This window comes from Vigna angularis, chromosome 6, assembly GCF_016808095.1.
Source record: "Vigna angularis cultivar LongXiaoDou No.4 chromosome 6, ASM1680809v1, whole genome shotgun sequence".
NCBI classification, from domain to species: Eukaryota; Viridiplantae; Streptophyta; class Magnoliopsida; order Fabales; family Fabaceae; genus Vigna; species Vigna angularis.
This window is the reverse complement of record NC_068975.1, coordinates 30,163,400-30,181,404: the sequence shown is the minus strand read 5'-3', so window position 1 is coordinate 30,181,404 and position 18,005 is coordinate 30,163,400. Positions and strand designations below refer to the sequence as shown.

The 18,005-nt window shown below is 33.4% G+C and overlaps 1 protein-coding gene across 1 annotated transcript; it reads left to right on the top strand.

Annotated features, from left to right (window-relative positions):
- The first annotated feature begins 2,821 nt into the window (after nt 1–2,821).
- LOC108343177 (vesicle-associated membrane protein 722) lies at nt 2,822–17,613 on the top strand. Its single transcript, XM_017581283.2, has 5 exons — nt 2,822–3,290; nt 5,736–5,877; nt 5,965–6,085; nt 16,869–16,931; nt 17,285–17,613. The coding sequence occupies exons 1-5, from the start codon at nt 3,101–3,103 to the stop codon at nt 17,432–17,434; spliced, it is 666 nt and encodes a 221-aa protein (XP_017436772.1). The 5' UTR covers nt 2,822–3,100; the 3' UTR covers nt 17,435–17,613.
- Nucleotides 17,614–18,005: the final 392 nt, after the last annotated feature.

Here is an 18,005-nt window from a genome sequence, read left to right as displayed (position 1 = left end):
TCATGACATTTCTGTCATATTTTTAACTTGCTAAGTTTAAAACCGATGATTAACAAAAACAATTTTGTTTCAAATAAACTTTCTTCTCAAATAAATTTTAGCTTGTGTTAGGATTAAGGTGTTAATTGTTCAATGAAATTGAATAGAAGTGCATTACATTTTAATTATTTATAGTTAGATTTTTTGTATTTCTTTTTTAAATTAAGTGATTAAAATATCTTAGATTTTAATTATATTTTTTTAATAAAGCAAACTAGTTTTTTTAAGACAACATTATATTTTAAAGATACTTGGGCTTTGGTTTGAGTTGACTTTAGTTGAATTTTGATTTAAGACGACTCGTTTCTATTATTAGCTTGAGTTGACACATCTTGACCTCTGCTTTAATTGACTTGTCTCAACATTTAACTATTGTGAGATAATTTTGATCTTAAGATTAAGCTAATTGATTTTGACATAATATAACTAACTCGTATTGACATTTAACTTGATTGAATCATCTCGACATTTGGCCTATATCGATCTTTCTCAACCTTTGACATAGACCGACTCAAATCGACTTTCGACCTGAACTAACTCAACACGATATTTGAACTAGGCTGACTCATTTTGACTTTTAGGCTTTGTTCACTTGAATGAATTTGGGAGAGAGTGATTAAATGAATTTGAGAGGATCTGAAGATAAATTTTTTATTATTTATTTGAGTGGATTTGGAGGTAGGTGAGAGTGAATTTGGAAGTAAAGTTTGTGATAATTAGCGCAGAATTTGATTGATGTGACCAATTAAAAAAAATACTTCCAAATTCACTTTCACTTACCTCCAAATTCACTCAAATAAATAACAAAAAATTTACCTTCATACATCTTTGTATTGTTAGGTAAGAAGCAAATTAAATGTTATTAGCAATGTTAATCATTGACACCAAATATCGTGTTGATGGATGTACATTCTACACATTCAATTGGGTGACCTAACTTTACCGTCTTTTCATTTTCAAAGATGCTTATATCTATATGACAATTATGTACTTTAGATAAGGTCCCTGACACGTTTCATCTCACTGATTAAATAACCATTTAAATTATTGTTAGTTTTTATGAGTTTCAAAGGAAATTGGGTATTAAGTATCATTTTAACTAGTTTATTTCGTCTTAATAAATAATTACAGGCTTAATTCCACTTTTGTTTTTATAATTTGTTTGAAAAACAATAAAAGAAAATTATAATTTTTATTTAATGCAATTAACTCTTTTAGATTTAAAAAAAATATTTAATTAAGTCATTTTTTTAATGTATATGTACACGCTATTTATTAACAATTTTATTTGTATACCGTTATTTGTTGTATTTAATTTAGTTATGGATAATGATACTTTGACAATATTTTTTTTACAACATTTCAACACCATTTACGTGTCATTATGTGATTAGTCCAAAATTACCTACAATCAATAATAATAATTATAAACACGAACATTGACCAATCACAGAATAACACGTAGTTGATGTTAAAACGTTGTCAATAAAATGTTGTTAAAAAATATCATTATTCTTTAGTTATTATATTTAAAATTCGATTCATTATAGTTTTATTTTTTTGTAATAATGCATTATTCTTTTATAAAATGAGATCAAATTACTAATTAAACTTAATTATAAGCTATATATATACAAATATTTTTTAAAATTTATATATGAAATCATTCCACCTAAATATTAAAATTAAGTTTATTTTATACATTTTTAATTTCAATAAAAAATTATATTTTAAACAGAATTTTTTAAAATGTTAAAAATGTAAATATAATTTTTAAATTTTAATATTTGAAATAATTAAAAAAACATTTTCTCTTATTAACCTATTTATATTTTATGTGTGACATGTGACAATTTTTTTTTAAAAACAAAAAATAATTTAACGAAAATGATGAATATTTTTAAAAGTTACTCAACTTAATTAATTGTACCAAATAAGAGGATATTTTCTCATGTAAAAAAAATGCATTCAAGTAAAAGACTTAACAATTCTTGAGACAATCACATCATTAACCCCTCACAAACATAACAACGTTAATTTCGGTCCTCAATACAATTAAAACAAAATTTCACATTATTCAACCAACCAATTTAAATCATACATCCAACTGAACCAGATCAAATTACATCAAAGTTCTATACCAAAACACAACAAATTTTTAAATAACTAAAGATTCCATGTATTACAATATTTATCCATTACTTATATAGTTTTATATTTAATATGAAATTATAAATGTTTTAAATTAATAGATGATCTTTATTAATTTAGAGTGTTACATTATTTCTACTTACTTATAGAGAACAAGCTTATCCACAACTATTTTTAAAATTAGAATAATTTAAAGACACACCAAAACACGCAAACCATTTCAGGCGCTATTATAAACAAAAAGAATGTATTATATATTTAACAATATATCCGTGTATATACAAGAATAAAATTTGTATCATATATTTAAATATTTGATTATTAGTTTCTTTAGCCTTTTTAATTTTAAAATTCCACATAATTCAATACTACACTTTCGAATGTTCGTACATTTTATTATTCATTTTATGTTATACTCATCAAATGTCATGCTAATGTCACTGCAATTAATAATTAAATGACAAGGTTATAGCATAAGATGAATTATAATTGAAAAATCATAACGAAAAAAATATGAAAAAGAAACTAAATAATAAAATTTGTCAAATGATACCAATTTGATAAATACGAAACGAAACCATATTAACCATTGGAAAATAGAAAAAGTTACAACAGAGAATTCTGACATGCGTTGTAATAACAGGTTCACAGAAAGTTAAAACCTCCCTATGACCACTCTCTCCCTCTCTTTCTCACCGCTTTCGTAAACCCCCTTCCCTGTTCTCCTTTGCCTCTTCCTCTTTCTCTCTCAACAAATCCCAAACAAAGCGTGTGTGAAAGAAGAATTTCGATTTGGATGTTGGATTGAGCAAAAGCGTGACACCGTCACCACTGCGGAACTGTTTCCAGATCTCTCTTGCAACAACCGAACTCCAAAACCCTACCAAACACTCAATTCAGATTCTCATCGATGGGGCAGAAGTCTCTGATCTACGCGTTCGTGTCTCGTGGAACGGTAATTCTCGCGGAGTACACTGAATTCAGCGGAAACTTCAACTCCATCGCCTTCCAGTGCCTTCAGAAGCTTCCTGCCACTAACAACAAGTTCACCTACAATTGCGACGCTCACACCTTCAATTACCTCGTCGACAATGGCTACAGTATGTATTCTTTCTGTGTTTTGTTTTTCTTTCAGTTTTTGTGATGATGTTCTTCGTGCTTGTTGCTTGTGCTGAATTTGATTCTAGATCGTTTATTTTAAGTTTCCTTTTGTTGATGAAACTAGTTTGCGTTGTTCGTGTGCGTAAAACTTGCGAACAGACCGAGAGACACGTGGATTGTATTCGTTACGTGGTTTAGGAATGTGTTTTGTAGTTATTGGGGGAATGAAATGGTTATTCAGCTTTGGTATTATTCCTGTGCGAAGTTGTTTATGGTTCGCGACACATAACCGTTGTGGTGGTATCAAATTTAGTTGAATCGGGGAGCGCTCTGGTTTTGCAGATGTCATGCCTAGAATTGTGAATATTTGTGGATTTCCTATTCTTGTGTTTGTTTTTGGAGGATTATTGTGTGAAATCATTCTTTTTCATCAGTAGTGTGTTGAGTTCGAAATCCCTCGTTCAAAACACTTTTCTGTTATCTCTCACATTCTTATCTGTTTTTACACAATCCTTTTGATGCAATGCTAGTCGACATAGTTGCAGTCAACCGATCGAAGTTCTGCACGCCATTCCTCTGTTGTGCTTGTTATCCGTAACACGATCCAGTTTCCATGCTGGTATTTTTTTCCTCACGGTCTCACGCAAGTGTTGTCTACGGTCTTCCGTTTTTCTGTTGTAGCGTCGGTCACCCCTTTTTTTTTAAAATTTTTTTGAGTTTACTTTGAGTTATCTAATTTCTTCCTAGGATTACATTCCTTTGGGCCAACATGTCTGCTTATTTTTAAATAAACGTGTTTGGTTAATAACTAAAGTTACGTGGGGATATATTTTTATATTCTTCGGAATAACTAAAATGTGTTTGCTTCATAATATATTTTCTTGGGAATGTATGTTAAAATTATAATATGTAAAAGATGCTAATTTATTAATACAATGCATAAACATAAAAATAAGATAAATATCATAAGTACATTACTAATGATTTTTCATAATATTTGTCTTTATAAATTGTTATAATTTGGTGTAAATTATCATCAAGTGTTTTATATCAGTTAACTCCTAAATTTTGTTCTCCATTGCATACATATTAAAAGAGTTTATATCGGCCATTAAGAAGCCAACCAAGATATTGACAGGAAACACATCTTCTAGTTATTATAATTTATAATAAGAATACCTGGGTATAATGTATTATATTTTTGGTATAATATAATATAGTTTTTTGGTATATAATGTATTATATTTTTGGATACTCTAGTACTTTATGTTGTTGAGAGGTCTTGTTTAAGAAGCCCTAGCCATTTACTATGTTTATTAATTTTCACTTAATCCACTGTTGAAATAAAAACCAGTTAAAACTATGAAAGTAAATTGGGTAGCATGCATGCCTGGTCTAGTGAGTTTGTTAGTTTTTAGGGTTAAATATGTTTTTGATCCTTTAACTTTTAGTGAAAATTAGAATTAGTCTATCTTCAAAACTTTGATCCAATTTAGTCTCTTAACTTTATAAATGCGTGGATTTAGTAATTTTAACTTAATTTGGTTTAGTTTATTTAATGTTTCAAACACATTTTTAAGCTAATATTGAAGCGAAAATGTGTTAAAAGGTGTAAATAACTCAAATGCTATTATAAAACACATTTGAAACGTCAAATAAACTTAAGAAAATTTGGTTAAAAAGACTAAATTCACGCATTTATAAAGTTAGAAGAATAAATTGGACCAAAGTTTAAAAAATGATTAATTTCAATTTTCATTAAAAGTTAAGAGATCAAAAACATATTTAATTCTAATTTTTATTTCAACATATATATTAAGTAGTAACCATAATAAATTGTTAAAATTTATTAAACAGGACCTCTCCGGTTAACAATAATTCAGGGGAGTATCCAAATTCTATTAAAATGCATACAAAATGGTTTAATATATTGTTAACACATGCTGTGACAAGCTGGCGTGTTTCCATAAGTCTAGGAATACACAACACATGAAGCAGTGAAAACAATCCCACATTAACAAAGTAGATTTTTAATTCCATTCTTCAGGTAATTATTTTGTAAGAAGTGTTCTCTACTTCTGTCTTATAGAACTGTAAGGATTATTCGAAATTAAAAATAACAATATAATTTTTGAATTGTTATTTAGCTCAAGACTTTAATTTATCTTAAATTTTTGTTTCAATCATCTGCATATCTGAAGTAAAATTATTTAATTTGTATAAAAGATTCAGAATGGCAGTCATCCAATTATCCATTATCTTACTATTGTCTTTGGAGGTTCTGGCCACAAATCTATGTTATCTAAGATTGATAACCATGCAGTGTTTCTGATTTTTGGGATTTCTTTTTTCTAGTTTTATCAACTGATATTGCTTTGCATAAGTGAAGCTTAAAATTTTGAAGTTTGGTAGTTCTGAAATGTCCTACTTTTGGAATTTTGTAGCATATTGTATTGTTGCTGATGAATCAATTGGAAGGCAAGTGCCCATGGCTTTTTTAGAGCGTGTCAAAGATGATTTTGTGTCAAAATATGGTGGAGGAAGGGCCACCACAGCTCCTGCGAACAGCCTTAACAAGGAATTTGGGTATTATGTTTCTGTTCTAAGCTTTTAAAGTGTAAGGCAGTGGGTTTATATTGCTGTATTAGCTAATGTGTTAAGGTTTGTGTCCAGGCCAAAGTTAAAGGAACATATGCAGTACTGTGTTGATCATCCCGAAGAGGTCAACAAGCTTGCGAAGGTGAAAGCTCAGGTTTCCGAAGTTAAAGGTGTCATGATGGAGAATATTGAAAAGGTACACATGAACTACTTAATTGCACTAATTTAAGATGGTAGTAAACTGAAGAGATCGATGGGTACAATCATTTTTTCCGATCAATAAACATTACTGTGAATGTTTAAATTCCCAGAATAAATAAGACAACAACATTGAATGGATGTCTGCAAAACTGAACACGAGTCTATCTTGTATGAAGTTCATGGATTGTGCTTGTGACACATTGGTATTTGGTCTGATCAAGCTTAGGCATATTGGATAGTGATCTGACATACCTGTATGTAGATATTGTCTTTATTACATTTGGGATCTGAAAGTGATTATCAAATCTTCTTCTCCCTTAAAGGGTGGTGGTTTGTATATGTGACATACAACTAGAAAGACAATGAGATTATTTATTGTAATCTTCAAGTAGCTAGGTTGCATAATTGGCAAAAAGAGGCCAAGGCAGGGTAGTTGGAAGATTAATCCGAAATCTAAGTTCTCCATTTCCATTTTATGTTGAAACTCTTTCCCATGTTTTCTCTCTACTGTCTAGGTTTTAGAGTCTGTAATGGTTTTAGTAGGCTGAGCGCTGCTACAGTAAAATAAGGTTTACAAGAAAGCATTTATAAAACTGAGTGCTGTCATGTCATTGCAAGAAGACTGAAATAAGGCTCTGTTTTGATAGAGAATAATAAAATGTAATCTTGTCTAATTGTTGGATTGTGTAAAATGCTTATGGCCAAGTGAGTTCCGGTTCTTCATTTAGATGAAAAAAGTTTGTTTCTATTGAGCTGTGGGGAGTTAGGTAAGGGACCTTTCCACCTACTTGTTTCCTCAGTAGTAAGCATAAGTTTTTAACAGCTGTTGATACTTGACAGGAATCAAGGGTATTAGAGTAGGTTGAGAGAAGATAATGTTGTCTTTCAATTTGGTAATGGTCACCAGTCATTTATTTTAAAGACCAAAAGTTGTTAAAGGAAAATGATAGGAAGTGTGAGAAAACTAAGAGAAAATAAGGTGAGAACTCATATTTATGTGAAACATGTAACTACTGAGTAGTTCTGTACAAAACCTAATTAGGCAGATAACTTTTCTCGAACTTACTGTATTCCAACAAGACTGTAGCAGAACATGACAGTAGACATATCTATAGTGGCTGTAGAAAACTATTGGAAAATTAGTTGCTTATTTACGAAAATGGTGCCGTTTTGGTTTGATTATATGTAAATGGGCACTTTTAGAAAAATTACAAGAATGAGTAAGTCGTGAGACTAGGGATGACTTTAAAATTATTTGGTTTTTATCGTATCTAAAGTTGTGATACGAAAGATAACTTCAGTGCATCTGATTTTTCTTTTTGAAGTCATGCTTGGAAGCACGACTTTGACTTGGAAGATTTTTTTTTTCAAACTGAAGTTGTGCTTGGAAAGAGGACTTCAGTGTATTTACATTTTTATGTTTGGGTTGAAGTCTTTTTAACTCAGGCGTTTTTAGTTTCCCAACACAGATTGTAGAGAACATGACAGTAGACATACCTATAGTAGCTGTAGAAAACAATCGGACACTTAGTTGCTTATTTATGAAAATGGTGTAGTTTTTGTTTGATTATACGTAAATGGGTACTTTTAAAAAAATTACAAGAATGCGTAAACCGTGAGACGAGGGATGACTTTAACCTTGAAAAAACGAGTGCTGCTTCCTGGCATGACTTTTGTGATAACAAATTATTCGCTTTTTGTTATATCTAAAGTTGTGATACGAAAGACTACTGAGTGCATCTGATTTGTTTTTTGAAGTCATGCTTTAAAGCATGACTTTGGCTTGGAACATTTTTTTTTTTCAAACTGAAGTTGTGATGGGAAAGAGGAATTCAATGTTTTTACACTTTTTATGTTTGGGTTGAAGTTATGTCGATGCAAAGGTTTTTAGTTTCCTTTTTTTATTTTTTGAAGTCATGCTGCATTTCAGGACTTGTGATTTTTTATTTATTTATTTTGATGAAAGTTGAGCATTTGGACGATTTCTCTCTCTCTCTTTTATTTTTATTTTTTATTACAGTCTAAAAATATATTTAATTTGTATTTGTGGTTTTATTTGGAGATGATGTAATTTTTTAAATTTAATTTAATATTGAATTTTTTAGTAAATAGTCTATTTTAATGTTGTAATTATTATTTTTAAGATTGTAATTATTAATATTTCAAATTTTATGTCAATAGAAAGAATTTTGGAAAACTAAAAATAATAATGATAACTTAAAATATATATTGTCATAGTAAAAGATGTTGTATGTGGAAGGAACTTGTTGAGATGAAGATGAACTAGTTATGGTGTGAAGATTACCTAGGTATCTAAACATTGGTGGTATTTGGAAATTAAATTAGCACCATATGGCGGTTGAAATTAGAAGAAGATCCAATATGTTCATATCGTGGTGGGGTTATGGTTGTTGAAGTGTCATATTGTTGGAAACACAATGGTTAATATAGTTTGAATAAATAATGTAGTATGGAATGTATTAGAAAATGAATTAACATCGCCTAATATTGATGTTTGTTGAGGTGTTATGTATGAGATAGTGTGTTGAATATGCCATTACATATATTGTGAAGTATTACGCAAATGACCATTCCGACTAAAATTGTCTTCTTGAATTAGGCAGTCGTGTTGATAATTCTACATTTCTATCCAGTTTTGATAATGTAGTGGTCAATATCTGTTTTTTCTTCCTCTCATGTTTTCTTTATGAAGCTTATCTAAGTTTAATAGGTCAATAGGAATATATTGGCAAAACCCAAATTAGCTTGACTCGGTCAACTGGTAAAACTTCACTTTGGCAAAGCATATGAGAAGAACAACTGCGTGGCTCACAGAGGACATAAATAGTTATCAAAGGCTTGACATTATTTTTACGATAAGAAGTCCATAAAAACTAAAAAAATGATATATGCATGAGTCTAAAAAAAATCAAAGTGGAGAAAAATGTGATTATTGTTTATTATTAACCTCTTGGTTATATGTGGTCAAATGTGCTACATAAGAGTTGAAGGGAATAAGTAGGTGTGTTTGTCTGCTGTTTGGGACAAGACCACCTATAAGCAATAATACTTAGTTATAAAAATGGGATAAATATGTTTTTCGTATTGACTAAAATGTATTTTGTCTTTGCTTCAAAGTATGTACCAATTTCGTTCCTATATTTCATAAATGAATGTAAAATGTCCTCAATAGCAAACAATAGCTAACGACATTAAAGTCTCCCTCTCCTCCCCACAACTATCTCTCTCTCTCTTTCTCTTTCTCCTCACTCCAACTCCCTCTCTCTCCTTGGCATTGTGGAGGCCATGGAATTCGACCTCACCTTTCACCTCTAGTTACACAAGGCTCTTGAGGTGTCTGTTACCGTGCATCCATCCTTCTCATATTTTGCTTCTGCTTCTTCTTCATGCTGTTCCCACATGGTTCTAGAAACTTCTTCCACCCCATCATCAAGGGAGCGAAACCTACTTTCAGAAATGGGTTTTGGGAAAACCAGAAAAGGGAAATTGGGGAGTATATTGTTGCCCTGTGGGATTTGTGGGAGAGGGTTGAGGGTGACATTTTGAAGGGACAATAAGAATATGGTTTCGGAGTTGCAAAAATGGAATGATGAATTTGAAGGGTAGTGGTAGGGGTTTTATAAGTGCAAAAAGCCATTGAAATGAAAGGAATTTGCAGTCAGAGTGATCTGTCAGATTAAAAGTCTTCTCCCAACCACTTTCCCACCCTTTGCAGCGTCGTTGAGCTCAATCACACCTTCTCCCACTCTGTCCAACTCCATACCCTTTCCACAAACTCCATCATGGTCTCCACGAATAGACCCTCGCTCACCGCCGTGCACAACTTGCATATAGGGCCCACACGACCTCCACCCTCACCCTTGAACACAAAACCTAAGAACCCCCAATTATAGATAGAGTTGCAAGGAGGAGAGGGAGACTCTAACTATTAGTTTCTGTTGAGGACATTTTATATATTTTTATAAAGTTAAGGATGAAATTGACACATTCTTTGAAGCAGGAACAACATACCATTTTAGTAAACAGTTTTGGGATAAAAAAACATATTTAATCCTATAAAAAATCAAAAAGTTATGATGCTGGTTAAAATTTAAAGCAATAGTATATGCTATGAAAAATAACCCATTTGCTAAAAGGAAACCAAGATTGGTAGTAATTTCTTTAGTAGTTAAAGGTTCAATAGTTCGAAATATACATGCGGACGGTTGAACCTAGTGTTAATTTGCAATAGTAACAATCCAAATGTATATCTCTAGCTTTGAACCTTTAACTGCTCAGAAAATTGTTGCAAGTATTCGTTTTCCTTTGGCAGAAAGGTTATGTTTCATGTCATACACTATTGTTTTAAGTTTTAATTTGTATCATAATTTTATTATTTTTCTAACTAATTATTACTGCGATAGGTGGTCTCATCCATCACAAAAGATAAACACACTTATTCATTCCCTTGAGCTCTTAGTAACACATTTGATCACATAAAACCAAAAGAGGTTATTAATAAACAATAACTACATATTTCTCCACTTAGTTTTTTATTTCCTTTTCGAGACTCATCATGTTTACACCATTTTTGTTTTAAGATTTGGGGATTCCTTACCGTAGAAATAACGTCAGGACTTTGATTACTATTCACATCCCCTTTGTCAGCTGCAAAATTGTTCTTCTCATGTTGTCATAGTGGAGTTTCATTAAGTTGACGAGTCATGTGACAATTTGAGCTTGGCCAATCTATTCCTACTAACCCATTAAACTCAGATAAGCTTCCTAAAGAAGACATGAGAGGAAGAACAAATAGATATTGGTCACAATATCATAAAAATGGATACTAACGTGGAATGACTAGCATAACGGTCTAATTCAAGAAAATAATTTTAGTAGAAATAGCCATTTGTGTGATACTTCATAGTATATGCAATGCTACATTCAACAAACTATCTTTCACATAACACCTCAACAAACATCAAATATCAGATGACAATATAAGTTCATTTTCTAATACATTTTATAATGCAGTCTTTATAAAACTAAACTAGTCGTTACATTTTCAACAATATGACATGCCATGGGAGCCTCTATAAACCCCTCCACAATATGAACATATTGGATATTCCTTTGTTGCCCAACAATTTCAGCAGTAATATGCTGCTCAATTTAATTTTCAAACACCACCAATGTTCAGATACATGGGTAATCTTCACACCATGTTCATCTCAATAAGTTCCCTTTCCACATACAATATCTTTCCATTTGAACCCAACTTTTTTTCAAGTCCGTCTCATAATATCTTCCCAACCTCTACAACTACACTTCTTGCATACAATCCAATACCACCTATAGATTATTATCGATGTCTTCACATTGATTGATAATGAAAGTGGACAGGATGAAGAGCAAGATGGTGACAATGACGATAATATTAAACAACAATTTCGCATGCCAGTTGCACTGCCATATGACCCATTCACTGAATATAGAGCACACAAAAGGCCTAGTAGACAACTTAGAAGGCCACCTTGTGTCATTGATTCACACGTATAAATATTTATATTGTGGTTATTAATCTATAATGTATTTTCATTTCAAATATTCTATTACTATGACAATATACATTTTATGTTATCATTATTATTTTTAATCTCCCAAATGTTCAGATACCAATGTTCAGATACCACTAATGTAACATCCCAAAAATACAATAAACACCATATAGTAGAATTAATTACGATTAATGATAAACCAAATCAGTGTTAATTAATTAGCCAAGGTTCCGGCCGAACGACCTTACAATAAGTTGAATACAAAACAACGCTCGACCCAAGCATACCTGACCGAACGGTTTACAAAACAGAAATATCGAACGGTCACTTAATAAAAAGGGGTCGCTCTAGAACCAATAAAATAAAATATCAAATCTAAACGTCTAACCGAACATCTACTGTTCGGCCTTCACTTCAACATCTACGAGGGTTGCTTCCTCCAAATTTTCTTCTTCCAGCGTTTCCTCAAGCAACGTCTCACCATCTGCTCACATCCACACGAATGATCATTGCATAGACAGGACGGACGTACAAAGACGATCGACAACGCAAAGAAGAGAACACAGTGTAAGCTTATTGAATTTAATTCAAGTAAAATACACATTTCATAATCATAACAATCATATCGATACTTCTCAACATATAATTTAACTCATTCAATTACTCAACCAATTCCTGATACTAGACTGATCGTCCGGACTGTATGAATCTTGTGTAGCTACTACGTTTCTTGCACCCGGGTGATGTGATAACTGAATTTCTCCTCAGCTGCCACCCGAGGTTAGTCCGTTCCGTCCAAAGTAACCCTAAGGACTAGGACCTCCTGCCGTTCCCACACATGATGTACCCCCTCTATGTGAGGACGAGTACTCACGGAACATCAGGATGAAACGTCGGCCAAGCTTTGTCCACATTCATACATTACAAATCACAACTTTCATTCTAGAGTCGTTCCTCCCTGGAACGCTCGTTCAAATTCCACAACCGTTTATTCATCACATATACTGTTCATCATTTATAATCTTTCACCTTTATTTTCATTTTTGTCTTTCAGTCCAAGTACATAAAATCACGAACGTTCAGCCCTCTTTACAACGAGGACAAACGTGAAGAACGAGACCGAAGAATTTACCCCGTTCCAAAATAAAGTGATACCGACTACCAGATAGATGGACGATCTGTATTAACACGGGTGCTCGACACGGTCGGTCGACCCAGATGGACGACCTATATTAAGAAGGGTGCTCGACACAGATGGACAACCTGTATTAAGAAGGGTGCTCGACACAATCGGTCGACACAGATGAATGACCTGTATTAACAATGGGTGCTCGACATGGTCAGTCGACACAGATGGATGATCTGTGTTATCATGGGTGATCAACATGGTTGGTCGACAAAGATGGTCGACCTGTATTACCAATGGTACTCGAAACGGTCGGTCGACCCAGATGGACGACCTGTATTAAGAAGGTTGCTCTACACGGTCGGTCGACACAAATGGATGATCTGTATTAACAAGGGTGCTCGACACTGTCTGTCGACACAAATGGATGATCTGTATTATCAAGGGTACTCGACACTGTCGGTCGACACATATGGATGATCTGCATTATCAAGGGTACTCGACACTGTCGGTCGACACAGATGGATGATCTGTATTGTCAAGGGTACTCGACACTGTCGGTCGACACAGATGGATGATCTGTTATCAAGGGTGCTCGACACTGTCGGTCGACACAGATGGATGATCTGTGTTATCAAGGGTGCTCGACACTGTCGGTCGACACAGATGGATGATCTGTTATCAAGGGTGCTCGACACTGTCGGTCGACACAGATGGATGATCTGTGTTATCAAGGGTGCTCGACACTGTCGGTCGACATAGATGGATGATCTGTGTTATCAAGGGTGCTCGACACTGTCGGTCGACACAGATGGATGATCTGTGTTATCAAGGGTGCTCGACACTTGTTCATTATGAGCTCTAAGTAAAAGACCGACACAGCTCATCCTCGACCAGAATTCTTCCCAAATGAAAGTATTCCAATTCAAAGAATTTTACTAGAACACCAAACGGTCAAGAACCGTTTAATGTCGGACGTACGTTATCATAAGGAAGTTTATATTCAAGTTTCACTTACATTTACTCATTTCTTAGCATATATATATTTCATATTTTCAAATACTCATATCATAGTACATTTCATATTTACCATATATCAACTCATACTTATGATCATATACAAAAATCAAATAACACAGATCATACTTCATGCGACACACATAATGTTCATACAGTACAAGACAAACATACGAATTAAATCAAATAAGCTTCCCTTACCTGGATCAGAAGTGAACGTCCTAAGAGTGTGATTTTGACTCGACCAACTATGGCTTTCTACCCTCCACGATTTTTCTTACGTTCTTCAACTAAGTCTAACCCAAAAGAAAATTCAGAGAACTTAGTTTATACCCTTGCATGCAACTGAATATTAGTTTCGCATGTCATCCAGAAACGAGCGTCTAAGTCGAGAGACTTACCGGTTTCAGAATCTGGAGCTGTTCGGTCCAGGATAAAGCTCACGACGCAGGGAACGTTCCTATGGTTCTGAATGTTGAACGGAGAAGAAATGGGTGAGTAACAGTAGAGAGAAGGAGGGAGTTTTCTAGAGAGAAGGTGGAGAAGAAGAAAGGTCAGAGTTTTGGTAAGGAAGAAAGTGAATGCAGAGAGTGGAGTAGACTTTTCTGAGATTCAAATTTTGCTCCACAGTCGAGGACGAACGTCCCCTCTTCAGCCGTCACTTGTTTTCCACTAACTGGTTTCTGACTCCCCTCGGCATGACACCTGGCGTCCGTTGTTGAAGTGTCGCATTCTCAGAGTAACACGCAAACTGCACTGCGCTCCTTACTCCAGACTCCATGCAGCGTGACACCTGGCGTCCGTAGGTGAAGTGTCACGCTCTGCGGTTGCCACGTACGTTGTTGAGGTGTCTCGTTCTCCAGCTGCCACGCGTACTCCAGCGTACGTTATTTTCCAGGGTGTTACACTTTCTGTTGACAAAAATTTAAAATATTAATAATTAAAATCTTAAATAATAATTACAATATTAAAATAAACTATTTACTAAATTTATTCACAATTAAATTTAAAAAATTAAATCATCTCTAATACAAATCATAAATACACATTAAATATATTTTAAAACGTAATCAGATATTTAAAAAAGAAGAGAGAAATCGCCCCACGGGCACAACTTCATGCAAAAATCATAACGTCTATGTTTGTTAACAGAATTTGTTAACAAACCAAAACTGCTCCATTTTCGTAAATAAGCCAGAATTTGTTAACAGAAGTACTGAGCTGTGAGCTAGATACATAGAGTACCTTTTGCATTAGCAGGCTAAATTACTTAGTAATAGGTGTTATAGTGATACCTATTTCTCTAATAATTCATAGTTAATACTGTAGCGGCATGTAATGGCACCTAGCTGCAGCATTAGTTGCATCGTATTATGTTTTTGCAGTGTGTGTAGTGGCAGGGATCGTGTCCTTCATGGTCATCCCACTAAGCTGGACTGAAAAGCCTGTTTTGTGCACACATATGGTTATTCTGGCTCCATTGTCAATCTTTTTTCCATTTAATGATTTTGAAGTTAGAAATCCTGGTTCATTCAAAGAAAATTCTGCTTTCTATTCTACCTGTTTTTTAAATTCTGGCAGAAACCTTGCAATTGTCAGGCAGCCAAATCTGGGCCTTTCTCTCATTTTTTCAGTCAATTCTAGCTGCCCAGTACTTTTCTGTTCAGTTCCTTGTGGTATGTGTCTCTGCTCTGTTCATTGTATTATTACTTGACTCAATTCTTCACCTATTTGACAAAAGTAGCTCTAGTTGTCTGATTTCTTTGTTCTATGTTACTCTATTACTTGTCCGGCAGCTATTGCTCACCGTTAGCCTTGGCCTAAATGCAGCATTTTCATATAACACCTTTTAATTTCATTTCTAACTATTTCTAGGCTTCGACAATGTTGTCTAGTCCAGCTCCCTGTTGCATTTATTGGTGTCTTAATTTATTTGTTTTCTGATTATAATATAAATTATATGCATTGCATTCAGCACCTTTTTGTGTATATTTCCACCCTGTTTACTGCAACCATACTCTAGTTTTTGAAGTTTTTTTTTTTTCTAATGAGTTTTGAGCATTATTGTGCATGTGTAGTTCCAATTATTTGCATTGTATAAATTGCAATCGTTAGCTTATTTCATGTTGGGATCAGGCCGTTCGCAATATTTGAATTCTTTGACAATTGGAAGCGTTATTTCCTTCTATTCCTTGGGCAGTTGGATTAATTTTAAGTTTTTTTTTTCTCATACCCCAATATTACATTTTGCTGTTATATTTTGATGAAAGAAACTTTAAGGTCTGATCCTGGTGATTAGAAAAGAGATACTGCCGATTGGGGGTTTATTGAAAACCTAAAAATACGGGGGGTATGAAGTACTAGCAAAATAGTTTTGGGTACTCATACTATGCGATGCAGAAATTCAAACTAATTATAACTATTGCAACTGCAGAAGTAAGATTATCACAACGAAGATGCAATAAAAGCGTTCGAAATTTCAAAGAAAGCCAAGATAAATTTACCTTATGTACGCTAAAGCTAACGTACACCAGTCTCCTTCCCAAATGTATGGGGGGAGGTGTCATTGTACGCAACTTTCCCCTTGTATTCTCTGACTTCATCATCATAAATTCACTGGTCGCAGTTGCTTGTTCATTTCATGTTCCTTGTTGTATCTTCTCTTTGAACCTTAGCAGAAGTTTTCTGCAGAAATGTACAGATAAAAATGGGTTTGACATGCATCAGTGGTCATTTTATTTATTTATTGTAATACTAGAAACCACTTTATTTCTGATGTTTATATATTAACTATTTTAGTTTTCTCTCTGTTTTTGTTGTTTAACTGGCAAGTTTTGATGCCGGCCTATCTCATTTTTGTTTGATATGCTTGTGCACTGTGATTTTCAAAATTATATCTTTCCTAGAACTACTGCACCTTATCAACCTGTGTTTACAATGTTCGTTTTTATCAACGTATGCCAAGACAAGTCAAGACAACATTATTGCAGGCCTTTGACTATAATTGGATCAACAAGTCTGATGTATAAGATAAGGGCATTTGATCAAATTATACTGACATTTATAATTTAATGTAGGTTCTGGACAGGGGTGAAAAAATAGAGCTTCTGGTGGATAAGACAGAGAACCTTCATAACCAGGTTAGTATGTACTGTGTTTATGAAGTATGTATGTGAAAGGAGATTTATTTCTTTTGGTGGGACTAATAATTTCTTAAGCGAATGCTAACTATAGCATATTTCTAAATATTGAGAGGAGATTCCTCAGTTTTGGTGTCTTCATTGTTTCAGACTATCTAGTTACATCTTCTTTTATATTTAAAAAATGATTTGTATATATTCCACTTTCCGCTCTCTTCTCTCTCCACATGCCAAAAAATCTAAGAAAAGTCTCGGATCCTGATTTCCGTATGCTTTCATTCTTTTTGGCTTTGATACGGATGTGGTAGTGCAAATTTATATTTTACCATTTTGAAGAAAAATACATTTTTCAGGCACAAGATTTCAGGACTTCTGGAACCAGAATCCGTCGAAAAATGTGGCTACAAAACATGAAGATAAAGCTCATTGTCCTGGGAATTCTGATAGCACTGATCCTTGTAATAGTCCTATCCGTGTGTCGTGGGTTCAACTGTGGGAAATAGGCACCATTCTCTTTATCATGTTATTTCAAGCTTGAGATTATATGAGGAAAGATCCTAATTATGTATCGCATGAGTTTGTATGTAATATAGTTATAGATATAGATAAAGGTCTTATGTTGGTCGCTTTGTTTTACTTATAAATGCTTTATTCTACTTATAAATTGGGTTGTCGATTTGAAGTTCAGTTTCCATTTTATTGTCATCAATCATGTAAATGTGTTATTTGATCTTATTCTTTCTAATGATTCCATTTACGCCATTTTGCATTATCAACCTTTATATCTAGTGAATCTGTGGCCTTCCAAGGTTACTATTTCCTTGGAAGTAAACTTTTCAGTGAGAGTGTCGGTTGGTAGCACCAAAGAAAATTGCTGACAGCAGAAATATATGATTCTATTTCAGTATATAATAGTGAGAGTTTCAGGTTAATATTTAAGTCTCTCACCTTGTTTTATTTCATTGAAAACTTACATATTAGTTTTCACTTCTTCAAATGTATGTTTTACTTTGAGTCATGGTAGATTATTTTTGTTTTGGTGTTAGTCTGAGTATTTTTATCACATGGTAGTTA